A 14,190-nucleotide genomic window follows, 5' to 3' on the forward strand; every position below is an offset into this window, starting at 1 on the left:
GTGGTGCAGCGGGGACCTGCACCACTGAAGGTTGCAGTGGCAACCCAGACGTCCTTTTTGGACTATGGGAAGCCACGGCAGTCCCCCACGCCCCAGCTGAAGATTCAGCTTCCGGGGCGTGCGATCTCGGCCGGGTGGTCTACCGACCCTCCCGGCCAGAGTGCGAACCCTCGCGCCCCAACGGGACAACAGCCTTTGTCCTCTCTGGCTGTTTCCCAGACCCAGGATGGGCCGGTGGCTACTGCAACCGTCCCTCCTCCGCAGTCTCCTTCCAGGGAGAAGGGTGTACACTCTCGCCCACACTCCCTGGAGAGAGCATCATCGAAGGAGCGGCATGGCTCTCGTGCCGCACCTGCAGCGCCTAAGGGACAGGAACGGGTGGACTCGGGTGACGCTCCGCCCAGCACCTCCTCTGCCCCTTTGGCTGGGTCTGGTCGCGGGCGGCGCATGGCGCCCCGTTCCCCGACCCTAAAGAAACCGGCAGGAAAAGCCTCACCTCAGGAAACTGAGGCCATGGATGAGTGTGAAGAAGTCTCCACTCATGCGTCTGACCAAGACGACATGGAGTGGCAGACTCCTAAAAGTAAACACAAAAGCAAAAAACCTGTGATTCCTCCAACGTGAGATTGTAAATTAATTTATGCCACATGCAGCAGCTTTAGACCTTTCATTTATTCGCCCAGTGTTTCTTCTTTATCCATATTTTAATCTTCTTTTTTAAACAATGACCAATTTCCATTTTATGCAGTGGAACTGCCGTGGCCTTATCAGAAATATAGATGATGTAAATTATTTTATGGACGAGTTGAGACCAATCGCCCTCAGCCTGCAAGAAACACATTTAAATGACACTCATACACAGATTTTACGTCGGCACCAAGTTTTTAGGAAAGATAGACTCTCCCCAAATACGTCGGGAGGAGTGGCACTGGTGGTGCAGAGTGGTGTTGCTTGCTCGGAGGTACCCCTTTCTACGCCCTTGGAGGCTGTAGCGGTACGCCTTCTTGTTGACCGCTTGATCACTGTTGTTTCTCTCTATTTGCCACCTAACTCTCCACTGCATATCAGTGAACTTGAGTCACTTGTAAAACAACTACCTCAACCTTTTTTGATTTTAGGCGATTTTAATGCCCACCACCCTTTGTGGGGTAGTGCTCGCCAGGATTCAGGTGGAGGTGTCGTAGAGCGGTTTTTATTATCATCTGGGTTGTGTCTTTTTAATGGGAGGGAACCTACATTGTTTAGTGCAGCACATCAATCATTTACATCTATTGACCTTTCTATTGCATCACCAATTTTACTTTCATGCATTTCATGGACTGTTTTAAATAACCCTTTTGGGAGCGATCATTTTCCTATTGTTTTAGAAAGCACGATGCCAATTCCTTCCATTCCGACACGACTTCCAAGGTGGAAATTGGAAAAAGCTGATTGGTCTCTTTTTCGTTTGGAGGCTTTTATTGATTCATATGTTCTCGTAAATATGAGCCCTGAAGATGCCACGCTGTACGTTACTGAAGCGATTATAAATGCCGCATCACACAGTATCCCCCAGACCTCTGGACGACTCCCCAAGAGGTGCAAGCCATGCTGGAACAAGGACTGCTCCACAACACGAAAGTTGCAAAACAAGGCATGGTGCATCTTCAGACGTTATCCCACTCAAAGGAATCTACTTGAATTCAAGAAAAGAAGAGCCAAAGCTCGCTGGACACGAAGGCAAGCTAAAGGCAGTTCGTGGAGAAAGTATGTAACCTCTTTGAGTAGTTTTGTTTCTTCAAAGGAAGTGTGGGATCATCTTAGGAAGATCAGGGGAGACTATCGGTCTTTCAGGATACCTCTTTTTCCATCAGCAACATCGCTTAAAGAACAAGCAAATGTTCTTGGTAAACACTTCCAGGAAGTGTCTAACTCGGCCAATTATAGTGAATCTTTTAAAAAGTTTCGATCAGTAGCAGAAAAACAAACTATTCCTTTGTCTGGTGGTCAGGGTGCTCCTTATAACAAGCCATTTACACGGTGTGAGCTTGAACTGGCTCTCGGCGTCAAAAAAGACTCTGCGGCTGGGCCAGATAGGATTCAATACGAGATGTTAAGGAGACTATCGCCTGAATGTTTAAACAGGTTGCTCACCTTTTTTAATTTATTGTGGGATGCTGCTTGTTTTCCTGACTGCTGGAAAATGGCGCACATAATTCCTCTACTGAAACCCAGCAAAGACCCCTCCTTACCGACGAGCTATCGCCCGATTGCATTGACAAGCTGCCTGGGCAAAACCTATGAGAGACTTATTAATCGCCGTCTTGTCCACTTTTTAGAGGCAGAGGGAGTGTTGGATAGAAATCAGTGCGGCTTCCGAGCGGGCCGCTCCACGGTTGACCACCTTGTCCACCTGGAAACTTCTATTCGGGAAGCATTTGTCCATCGCCAGCATTGTGTTTCTGTCTTCTTTGACCTAGAAAAGGCTTACGACACGACTTGGAGATATGGGATCCTTCGAGACTTGTATTCATATGGTGTCCGAGGTCGCATGCTTCGCTGCATTCAAAGTTTCTTGACGGGTTGGACCTTCCAAGTGCGGTTGGGCTCCATCTTGTCGGATGTTTTTCCCCAGGAGAATGGCGTCCCTCAGGGCGGAGTATTAAGCGTTACACCCTTTGCCGTGAAAATTAATAGTCTGGCTAAGGTTATACCACCATCTGTATCCTATTCAATGTATCTAGACGATGTGCAAATATTGTTTTCCTCTTGTAACTTGTCCAGCTGTGAACGGCAACTGCAGCTCACAATCAATAAGATGAGCAGGTGGGCTGATCAAACTGGCTTTAGGTTCTCCCCGAAAAGACAATCTGTGTTTCCTTTTCTCTCCGCCGTGGTCTGTTTCCAGATCCAGTGTTGCACTTGAATAATGTTGCTATATCTGTAAAGGAGGAACACAAGTTTTTAGGAATAATATTTGATAAAAAGCTCACTTTTATACCCCACTTGAAAGAGTTGAAACATAAATGCTTACGTTCATCAAACATCCTCAAAGTCCTGTCGCATACGTCCTGGGGTTCTGACAGACGGTGCCTCTTACGACTCTATAACTCCTTGGTGCGGTCCTGCCTGGACTATGGCGCGATTGTTTATGGGTCGGCGCGTCCGTCTGCCCTAAAGATGTTGGACCCCGTCCATCATCTGGGGCTCCGACTTGCCACGGGGGCATTTCGAACATCACCTGTGCTGAGCTTGTATGCTGATACACATCAAATGTCCCTGGAAAGACGAAGGCAATATTTGAGTCTTTGCTATGCTTACAAAATACTCAGCTATCCTCAACATCCCACTTTTGGTGCCCTCCAACTTTCTAGATCCTTTCGACTCTTTGAAAACAAGCCTAGTATTGTTCGGCCTCTGAGTTTCAGAGTTCAAAGGATGACAACATCGCTCCATCTTCCCTTTAGTGACGCTGCTTTGCTGAAGAGCAATGAGAGAGTTGCACCCTGGGACCTTCTACCAATCTCCTGTGACTGGTTACTGTCCAAGTACAGAAAGAGAGCTGTTTCACCATTTGTTCTTCAACAGGAGTTTTTCGATTTACAACAGAAATACAAGGACTATTTGCATTTATACACTGATGGGTCTAAAACCTAAACTTTTGCGGGATGTGCGGTTTATTCCAATGCTTTCAGGAAAGTTCGACAGCTCAACACTCTTGCAAGTATTTTTACAGCTGAATTGTATGCCATTTTAATGGCTGTGGAGTATTTATTAGAGAACAATATCACGAAAGCAATTCTGTTTGTCGATTCCCAGAGCGTTCTTCTAGCAATTTCGTCCTTAACAGACAGCAAGAACCCTCTTGTGCAACGTCTTCGGGTTCAGTTAAATCGAGCTCTTCAGCAAGGACACCTTATCAAATTCTGCTGGGTTCCAAGCCACGTGGGTATTCCGGGCAATGAGAAAGCAGACTTGCTTGCTGCCTCTGCGAAAGAGTGCCCAAAACTGCCCCTTGGCCTGCCACACCAAGACCTGAAACCGTTCATACAGAAATTGATTATGAAGTCATGGCAGCTGGATTGGGATATGGAAGAAGATAACAAACTCCACGTCATCAAGCCCCTTCTGGGGGTATGGGAGAGCTCTTTTCATAAAGACCGTCACGTTGAAGTTCTTCTTTGCCGCTTAAGAATTGGGCATACCCGTTTGACTCACCTGCACCTTCTTTGTAATGAGGATGTTAAGCTCTGCGACAACTGTGGTAAAGCTATGACTGTCCTGCACATCCTGTGGCATTGTAAATCTTTAAATCAACAGCGCCAATCATGTTTCCCAGAACTGTTCCGGGATCACCTTCCTTTTCATCCATATTTTCTACTTGGTGATCAACCCTTGGTACCGTTCAATCGAGTTATAAAATGTCTGCATAAAACTGGCCTTTTACACCAGCTGTAGCTTGCAGTTATTTTAGATTGCATTTCTAAGCTCCTTATAAAAACCTCTGTTTTGGCGCAATATGGCCTAAGTTGCTCTTGCGCCATTAAACCCCCAACCATCATCATCAAGCATGTCACGACGACCCGACGTCCGGACACCTTGGATACAGCCGGACACTGGCCCGTATTTGTGAAAAGTATTACTGGCCTAAGCTCCCCAAAACCGTCCACCTCTACACCCGATCCTGTCACGAGTGCCAGCGACGCAAAAAACCGCCGACGAAGCCGGCCGGTCTCCTGCAGCCAATTCCTCCGCCAACAGTACCGTTCCAGCAGATCGGAATGGATCTACTTGGTCCTTTTCTGCCGTCGACCCTGGGAAACCGTTGGATAATCGTCGCCACAGATTATCTCACGCGGTACGCAGAAACGAAGCCCTTCCTTCGGGGACTGCGGTTGAAGTCGCCAAGTTTTTCCTCGAGTGCATTGTCCTCCGCCACGGCGCTCCCGAATTTCTGATTACAGATCGCGGATCATCGTTCATGGCACAGCTGACCTAAGAAATTCTCCGGCTCAGTCAGACCAGCCATCGCCGTACCACTGCATACCACCCGCAGACCAACGGGCTGACCGAGCGACTCAACAAGATAATCGCCGATTCGATCTCTATGTACGTCGGCGTAGAGCACAAGACGTAGGACAAGGTGTTGCCCTACGTCACATTTGCCTACAATACGGCGGTTCAGGAAACCACTGGATTCACCCCTTTCCAGCTGGTACATGGTCGGAAGGTAACGACGATGCTGGACGCAATGCTGCCCCATGAGCCATCTGACAACGAGAGCGATGACGCCCAGGCGGTTGCTCAACGCGCCGAAGTCCGCCAGCTCGCCCGACTCATGATTCAAGACGTCGACGCCGGCCGCTACAACCTTCATCGCAGGAATGTCCACTTCCAGCCCGGAGACAGGGTGTGGGTGTGGACGCCCATCCGTCGCCACGGCCTCAGTGAGAAACTGCTGAAGCGGTACTTTGGACCATACAAGGTACTTCATCGCCTCGGCGAGCTGAACTACGAGGTGATGCCCGACGGAACACGGACTTCGTCACGCCGCCCTCCACGACCGGAAGTCGTCCACGTCGTGCGACTGAAGCGCTCGGTAGGACTGTGGAACTCATGTGTTCCAAATGACTCTTTAGTTTACCGTTCTTTTTATTTGCTTTGTTTTGTTTTTGGGTTGCATCGGGACGATGCACTTTTTCAAGGGGGGAGTAATGCAGCGCGCGCAGCTGGCCGAGTAAACAGCGCGCGCAGCTGGCCTAACGGTTATCGCGCTTGCCTTCCACGCAGAAGGCCAGGGTTCGAATCCTGGCCGCGGCTAAGCATTTTTGTTGACACTGTAATGTGATGTTCTGGTGAATTCGAGAACCGTCTTGCCGATTCGAGGTTAGAATGTTCTACGCGCCGAACCTTCTACGCCGAACGATCCAGAAACCCACGAGGGTACATAAGGGATTCCGCGAGGCGAGCGGAGTCAGGCCTGGTTCACACTTACAGCTAATCCGCTGCCGCCGAAGCGAAATCGACCGCGGCAATGCACAGTGGACGCTACGCCCGGCGGCCGAATTCTTGCAGATTCGCCCGCCGATTCGCAAGTGTGAACCAGGCCTCAGTTTCGCCTCAGCGTTCGATCGTGCTGCTTCGCCGCCTTCGATGCCCGCGACGCTCTGTTGTTATCTTTCTCCTTTTATTTTTGGGCACAAGTTCGCCCCATTAAACGTTCAGTCTACTCAGTTCTTCGCCGCCTCGTCACTTGTCATCCGTGACAATATACAGCGGGACAAGGCGGGGCCGCGATTGAATGAGAGTGCGTCGCGAGCGTTCGGCTTGAGGTCGTGCTCTCACTGACGGAGCACGAGTCTCAGCCGAACAAACACACGAACACGACATTCTTAAGTTCGTGGCAATGCAAAAGGGGTGAAAACAGCTACGATGTCTGAGATTTATCGCCTTCTTTCTCGCAGCTAGAGACAAAAGCGCCCCCCCCCCCCCCTTTTCATACTCATTCAAGGAAACTGGTAAATAATGAGACGTACAATATTTAATAATAATAATGAAAAATTATGAGCCTTTTGAGAATAAAACAAAGTTACGTTTATATCCCTTCCACGGGAAACATATTTTGTATCTCTAGGAATCGCTCTGTGGATTCAGTGACAGAAATGGTGCTGTCATTTATGACCACGGTCCCATAGCAACTACTTCGGAGAAAGTATTCTGTATTTTTTTTTGGTGCTAGATAGGTCATAAATTGTATTTCGCAGATGAATTGCCTACACGTGATTGAGCATAAGGCACGGTGTCTGTTACCGATTCTGCAACACGCAGGCAGAATTCGAGGCTGGCAGGAAGGACATAAAAAACTCTCGGGTTTATCACTAACATGTTTAAGAAAAAAACAACTCATAATCGCCAGCCTGAAATCCGAGTTACCGATGGTGGCACAGCAGAAAAGTAAAAGTGCGAAAAGTCATAAAATGCTATACAGGCGCACTATGGAAAAAAAAAATGCGTGCACCTTTACTTACTCGCAAAACACTCGAAGAGCCAATCTCTGCTATCTACGAAATCAGCTCAGCGAATGATATTGAGGAATATCTGTTTACACCTCAAAATAAAGTCTACAATGTGGCATTACGCAATGGAAGCATGACGCTTTGCATTGCGTAATGCCTCGGCGCAGACTTTAATTTTAGGTCTGAACGGATGTTCCGCCTCATTGTTCGCCTAGCTGATTTCCTAGATTGCAGAGGTTGGCTCTTTGAGTGTTTTGCGGGTGAATAGACGCGCAAGCATTTCTTAGAGTGCAGCGATTGGAGAGTTTTATGAATCACCTGTATGCAGATCCACTGGTGATATCGTTACAAGACAAAAAAGGTGCAGGTCTGTTTTTATAGGAGCTATTGATTGGAGATCTATGCCGAAGTAATGCAAATAAAGGACATATCTATTGGGGTCTTGCAAGAGACCACGATGCAACGCTACTGCCGGTTCGGGAATCTCAACAGGACCCGGCGGAATTTATGTTAGAGAGATTCCTTGCTGCTATGCCATCTTTTGTGTTCTTTGGGGCCGTGTTTGCACAATGCTTCACCGCTCACTCGAGGTTTAAGACCGTCAGTTGTGCCGTAATTAATTGTTCCAGCCGTGAAACTCGGCGACCATAATGGAGCTACGGCCAGCAGTATTGGTTTGTTTACAGTTCCGGCAAATGAGTAGATACCGGGATAAGGCGCTGTCATGAATGGCTCCAACGGATACGCCGGCATAGTCTTGACATTAGACTTCTTAACAACAAAGGGTTTGTGGGCTGCCCTTCATGCCAGGTGTAGCTGTCAATACATCCAGCGTCGCCACCAACAAGGATGACGACGCTACTCGTTGGCACGAGCCCGACGGCACGTGGATTAAAGAGAACGTTTTCACCTAAGCTCGGAGTCGGTCACACGCGTCAACCTCTCCCTTTCTCCTCGGCGCTGACAAACTGACAGACACCGCCGGATTTTCGTGAAAACGAGCCCTTTTCTTTTCATTAAAGTCGCGCGCGCAGCTGTCACGGATTCAGAGAGGAGGAGGCACCGCGAAACACCTCCAAGACAACAAAGCCGTAGGCATGAATGAGATGGCGTTATGAGAGAAGGCCAACGCTGGACACAGATTGAAAACGAGTGTCGCGTCAGCGCTCAGCTTTGAGTCAAGTTTGAGCCAAACGTTTACGCGATCGGCGTGTCCAACCTGTGCTTAGCGTTGGCCCTCTGTGATGGCGCCATCTCATTCAGCTCTACGACTTTGTTATCCAGAAGGTGTTGCTCAGCGACGCGGCGGAATGCGAGTGTGCTCAGTTGCCCTTATGCCGTCGCCGGTTGTTTTCGCTCTGGGTTTCCGTAGTAGCTGTGCGTGGGTTTTGATGTGTGTGCGTACTTAAAACGATGGATGCGGCTCTCTCCGCGGGTAGTAAAGATTTGGTTCTTTTCACGAATGATATGGATGATCGTATCCATGGAAGTTGACGTGGTCTGACATGGAGAGTACAGAAAAGGGATGAAAAGAATTACAAATGATTCCATTGGGGAATTCTTTTGGAATCCGTTAACGTGACTCTTCGCAAACGCAACACACGTCCCCGTTTTGGAAACTCTAACACTGAACTCGTAACAAGATCAAAAAGTGGTGCCAAAAATACACGAAGCAAAAGAGGAAGCAAAAGTCAAAAGCAAACGGAAAAAAACTGATGCCGTCAGCGTTAGCTTTTCTTGATTGGGAACGCGTTTGGCAGTTCCAAGGGTCATGCTGACGTAGGCCTTAAGAGTTCACCAATGAATTTCCCTGCAACTTTTGAAGACCATTTTAGTTTTTCGGAAAGTAGAGGGTGGGAATTATAAAACCGCGCCATGAACGATTAGCCTAGGTTCGTAACCAGGCTTTGGGGAGCGCTGGGCCGGAGGACGATGAACTCGACGAGGAACTTGGCTACTTCCACCGCGGTTCCCGACGGCAGTGCATTTGTTTCGGCGTACCGGGTAAGATAATCAGAATGGCCCCAATTATCTAACGGAATTCCTCCGTTGACGGCGGAAAAGGTTCAGTCAGATCCATCCCAATCTGCTGAAACGGGGCAGTCGGGAGCGCGATCGGTTGCAGGGTGCCTGCCGGCTTGGTCGGCGAATTCTTCAGTCACTGGCACTCGTGGCATGATCGTGCGCAGAGGTTGGCAGTCTTCGGGAGCTTGGGCCAGTAGTACTTTTCTCAAATCCTTGGAAGAGTCCTGCTCTAGCCAGGGTGGACAGATGTCGGGTCGTCGTGGCAGGCTTGGAAAATCTCTTCTCGAAGACTAGAAGAGATTACCAGGAGATACGTCGGCATTCTGTCCCCAAAGCTCTTTTCGTAAAGAATACCTCGAGGGGCGGCGAATGTTGACAGGTGTGATGGTGTGGACATTGTTAAAAGAAGAAGAGGGAAAGAAAGAGAAGAAGATGACGTAAAGAAGAGCTCGAGAGGGTCAGTGCAGAAAAACGCACGGCCGGCAACCGGGACCGGGCGCTTGGGACACGCCCCAGACCAGGACTGGGCTGCGAGGTTGTGGGTTACAAGGGTGCCGCCTTATCTACGTTATCAGAAAGCTGATTCCATCATCGGTACGCTAGGCGAGCTCCGTATTCAAGACCGAAAAGAATCCAGAACCGCCAGCATTCCGATACTCCTTCCGTCATCGCCTCTCCCGAAAAAATACCCCGACCCTCAGACTGGCATCGACACCCAATCTCTCGGAATCTTCGAACTGATCCGGACTTTGTAAATATGCACAGTTCTTGTTTATTTTCTATTTTGCTTTGCATTTAGTTCCTTTCTTACTTTTTTATAATACAAATCATCGATTTCTTATTGCTTTTAGTGGGTTTTATTTACATGTTCCCTAGAGTTTCGAACCTTTCACATTACTTTGAAGAGGGAATCGACCGTGACTGTGACGCCCATCAAAGATTTTTTTCACCTTGCAAACGAAGGCGGAAGACAAAAAAAGTAAAAGATATGCCAAAGTTTGGGAACTAAAGGTTATGTAATTAAAAAAAAATATTAGATATTTTCGGAGATTATCACTAAGAGAATAGGGCGCATTCGCGGTGGAGTTCGCTATTCATCTCTATGTGTTCGCGGGAGTTCCGTTTAACGCCACTGGGTAACGGCTATTTCTGAAATTTTGACATCTGGTCCCCAAACGCCAGCGCTACATTTGGGTGGAGACTGGATGTTCGACGATGCGTAAGTTGACTTTGGCGAGAGAAATGCACATTTATTTTATCCCAAACTCTCGGCACATATGAAGAACGCAGTCAAAATGAGGGCTGTGTAGTTCAACGTAAGAGCACTCAAACACATCTTTTTTCCAGCACAGGGAAAGGAGAAAAGCGTTTCTCCAGAAAGTAACAGCAAGCCGCCTCTCTTTGTGTGTGTGCAGGGGAGGAGGGCAAGGAACCTTATGAAGTTCCCTCACGTTACATCGATCCGATAGACCAAGTTGAAGATGCTGAAGTCATAATGCCTTCTGTATGAGCAAATGCACATAATGAAATGCGTGTAAAGTAAATATATTATCGATTTTCCAAAAAACAATTACAAGCAGAAATGTGCTTTAGATGTACACAGCCTGCGTCGCGCTTCATAATATTTCTCTAGAATTCTCGGCATAGTACCTAGATGAGGCAGGCTACTGGAGAAAAATCAATGTAGCACTTGTCGGCTTGTACGCTATTGATCTGTGTGCTCTCAACAACGAGCGAAAGTTTCATTCCGAAAAGTAAGTAGAGGCATTTGGCTCAAAAACAAAGTGCAATCCACATTTCGCCAAGTTAAAAAAAAAGTGACGCCTACTTTAATCTTTTGTCGCCCAGCACAATTTTGTGTTAAAAAATACAAGACACAACAACAACAACAAAAAAAAACATGCTGCTGTCTGTAGTCTCAAGTACAAACGAAGGTGCTTTAGTTCTGATCCTTTTATGCCTCTAAGGCAGAGACGCGATGCTGAAGACACGGGAAGAACAGACCTCTTGATTCGTGAAACGCTTCCTCGGATGCCAGAGTCGAATGCAATACCTCTTTGATAAAAGTCAAAGTGCTTGCCAATATTTGATTCTTCACATGGCGATTAGGAAGCAGTCATTCGTAAGTTTTGTGGCGCTATTAAGCCTGACGGTGCTGTCCTTCGGCGTGCATCAGGTGAATCCCGAAGACTGTCCCTTCTGGAAAGACATTGCGTCTTCTGAAGGTTTCCATCAGTACATCGTCGCAGCAAGTGAACTGGCCCATCTAGACATTGCTGTGCCACCGGAGTTCGGCGTGGACGAAAGTTCTGCATTGGCCCAATTGCTGAGGAAGGCGCCGATAAGTGTTCGAGTTCTAAGAGGAACATCAGCGCTTTTTTACCTGCAACAGCGTGGCACCGTGGATCAGGACCGCCACGCTCTTGTGCTCGTGTTTTGCAAATCAACAGCGTGGGACATTCTTTCAATCATTTTATTAAATCCGTACGTAATGCATTTGTACGTGATTTCTGATGACCCCTGGGGGTACAGTAATGCTTACAGTAATTTAAATGAAGCAAGGCGAAGGGACGCATCATTAATTAGTGCTGGAGTTTCTTTGGCTTTTATGGTGCACAAAAGGTTTGTCTATGCTTTTGAAAATTCTAAACTTCGGTGTCTAAACTGTTTAAAAACCGCCCATAATGTTAGTTTTGTCAACTTTCTTAAAAATCGTTCTATCCATGGAATCGCGATAAAAATGTATTGTCAGCACCATTACTTTTGCGATAAAGCGAAATTGGAAGCGTTGGGCAGTATATTCAAACAAAAGAACGTTTCGTTTCATGCCACACACATCACTACTTTAGGTGATTATTATCAGCGTGCTCTGGAAAGTTATGTGAACCAATCTTCTCTTCTTTACTTTTCTTTTTTAGAGTTTACAGGTCGCTTGTTTCCGTCATTCTCCACTACTTACCCTTATGACAGCCTCGATGTGTTATTTTACGCAAGAGACAGGGAGCCAGTGTTGAAAGAAACTCTTCTATTTTTGCCGCTCGATTCATTCGTTTGGCTGGCCATTTTGGCAACTTTTTTCTTTTTATTTATTACTTGCTTCATAATCACCAAGATTCTCAACAAAAAACAAGCAAATGTTCATATTCTGGCTTTACCCTTTGCAGCTTTCTTCTTGCAACAGGGCTGTCCCGCGACTCGAGGTAGTGAAAGGTACCTTTCGCTGCGATTCATTCTTGGGACATGCGCTCTATGCGCGACTGTACTTGCCACCGGGTACAAAGGCGTTATTGTTTCACTTTTTTCAAACGTCCCTCTTGCGGGTGAGTCAATCACAGTAACAACACCAGTGAGAGATTTTAGGTTGTGTGTTCTCAGTAATGTTTTCACCCAAGAGGTTGAAGGTATTAAAAGCCATGAGCTCAAAAAGTGTATCAAGTCATCTGGCGAAATTAAAATAGGAAATGACGGAAAGGATCAGTTTATGATCGTTGGCTCTGGATACGACGAATTCAAGGACCAACTAATCGACAGGAACTATATAGAGTCTGTTGCGTTTCAGGTACTTACTGGACCTGAAATAAGGACCATCTCTCCTTACCGAAATGCCATGAGTAATCTTTTCTCGCGAGCCTTTGAAGCTGGCATTTTTAAACGTTTTGTGTCTCTCTCTAATCATAAACGGTTTCGCACACGTAAATTCAAGACACATAAAGGTATGACTAACGAAAAACCCGTCACATTGAGCGACCTTCGACCATGTTTCGTTCTATGGTGTGTTGGAATAATTCTTTCTGTCGTAGTTTTTATTATTCAGAGCATAGTACAGATAACGCAAGGCCTCACCTTACCTTGGAATCGGTGTAGGGTTGGTTCACAAACTTTGAGATCCAGACAAATTGTTGTGCATCAATGAACCCTCAAGTAATCCTTGTAGTGTTCATCCTGTACACCAGGCGTAAAGAGATCACGAGCTCTCACGTAAAAATTTAATGCTGTGATGCAATAATACTTGCATATCTTGTCGGAGAGATGATATGAGGTTTGGCGGTAGGTTTCAGTGTGCCAAGGGAACACCGACTAGACATCCTGCAGTTTACGTTTGGAGAAAGTGGACTCTCTTTATCTACGCTTTTAAAATTCTTTATTCAATGGAGTCAACAAACCAGCTGCTGTTTATGCCAGACAAATCGCAATTAGAACATTTTAAGTCTTTTCGATCCAGCTTCAGGGAAATTCGATGGTATCGTCCGTGGATTCATAGGCCAAAGTTTGTAACTTCGTGAACTTTGAAATTGGAGTGATTCAGTATAAAACTGCCACGTTTTTAAAGTTTTGCCTGTATATCGAACTTTCCGCCAATATCGAAGGTCAATCGTCGTAGCACAATGTCTAGGTACCTGACCGGTGCCCCGAAGTTTTTAGCTTTTCGACTGAGTAGAATACAGGATGACATACGCATCTACTTGGATTACGTTGGATATTCGGGGCACAAAGCTGATCAAGGTCTACGATACCTTTATCTCCAAAAGAGAAAGAGCTGTAGGTGCGAACTGGTAGGACAGCTTTGAAAAATATTACCTGGCCCTTCTATGCATGCTTGTGGAGAATTTTGCTTTCTTGAATACGTCTTGAGCACGATTTAAATGCTCAAAGAAATGTGACTTGGTGGAAAGTTTCACATGGAGACTTTCAGTTCAAATTGTTTCACTCATTATTATTTACATTATTTCAGACTATTTCTATCATTAAAAGATTTATGAAATTCGCGTTAAATGTAATTTCAATGCGGCTGTGCTTGTGCGAAGCAATAGCCTTTCGTAGTGTGTGTTCACCTTTTTGTCTTGTCTTTGCCCAAGTTGTGATTTGTTATGTGTAATGATACTATTTGATCTGAACGTTTGTTACCTGTCTGGTGCCACAGTTCCGAGTTAGGCGTGTTGACACTTTTTGCTGGCATTCTTGCTTATCCGCTATTTACACGAGAAGGAAATTCGACTTTCCCCCCACGAGCGCGCATTGAGTGATGCTGACATCACGGCTTTCTGAGGCGGCGCGGTGACGTCGAACTCCACTTGCTCCTGGTCGGAGGCGCGGAGGAAATGCCCAGATGGTACAAACGTTTCTCGCGGAGTTGCGGTGAGAGACGCCCCGCCGATTGTCGTCACGCAGC

General features: G+C 46.8%; 1 protein-coding gene across 1 annotated transcript; it reads left to right on the forward strand.

Moving 5' to 3' along the window:
• Positions 1 to 11,118: 11,118 nt before the first annotated feature.
• On the forward strand, positions 11,119 to 12,933 carry LOC120842873. Its single transcript, XM_040214060.1, has 2 exons — positions 11,119 to 11,563; positions 12,185 to 12,933. Exons 1-2 carry the CDS (start codon positions 11,119 to 11,121, stop codon positions 12,931 to 12,933), a joined length of 1,194 nt encoding a protein of 397 aa, XP_040069994.1.
• Positions 12,934 to 14,190: the final 1,257 nt, after the last annotated feature.

The sequence above is a fragment of the Ixodes scapularis genome, unplaced genomic scaffold, assembly GCF_016920785.2.
Source record: "Ixodes scapularis isolate PalLabHiFi unplaced genomic scaffold, ASM1692078v2 PGA_scaffold11__112_contigs__length_91849675, whole genome shotgun sequence".
Classification (NCBI taxonomy): Eukaryota; Metazoa; Arthropoda; class Arachnida; order Ixodida; family Ixodidae; genus Ixodes; species Ixodes scapularis.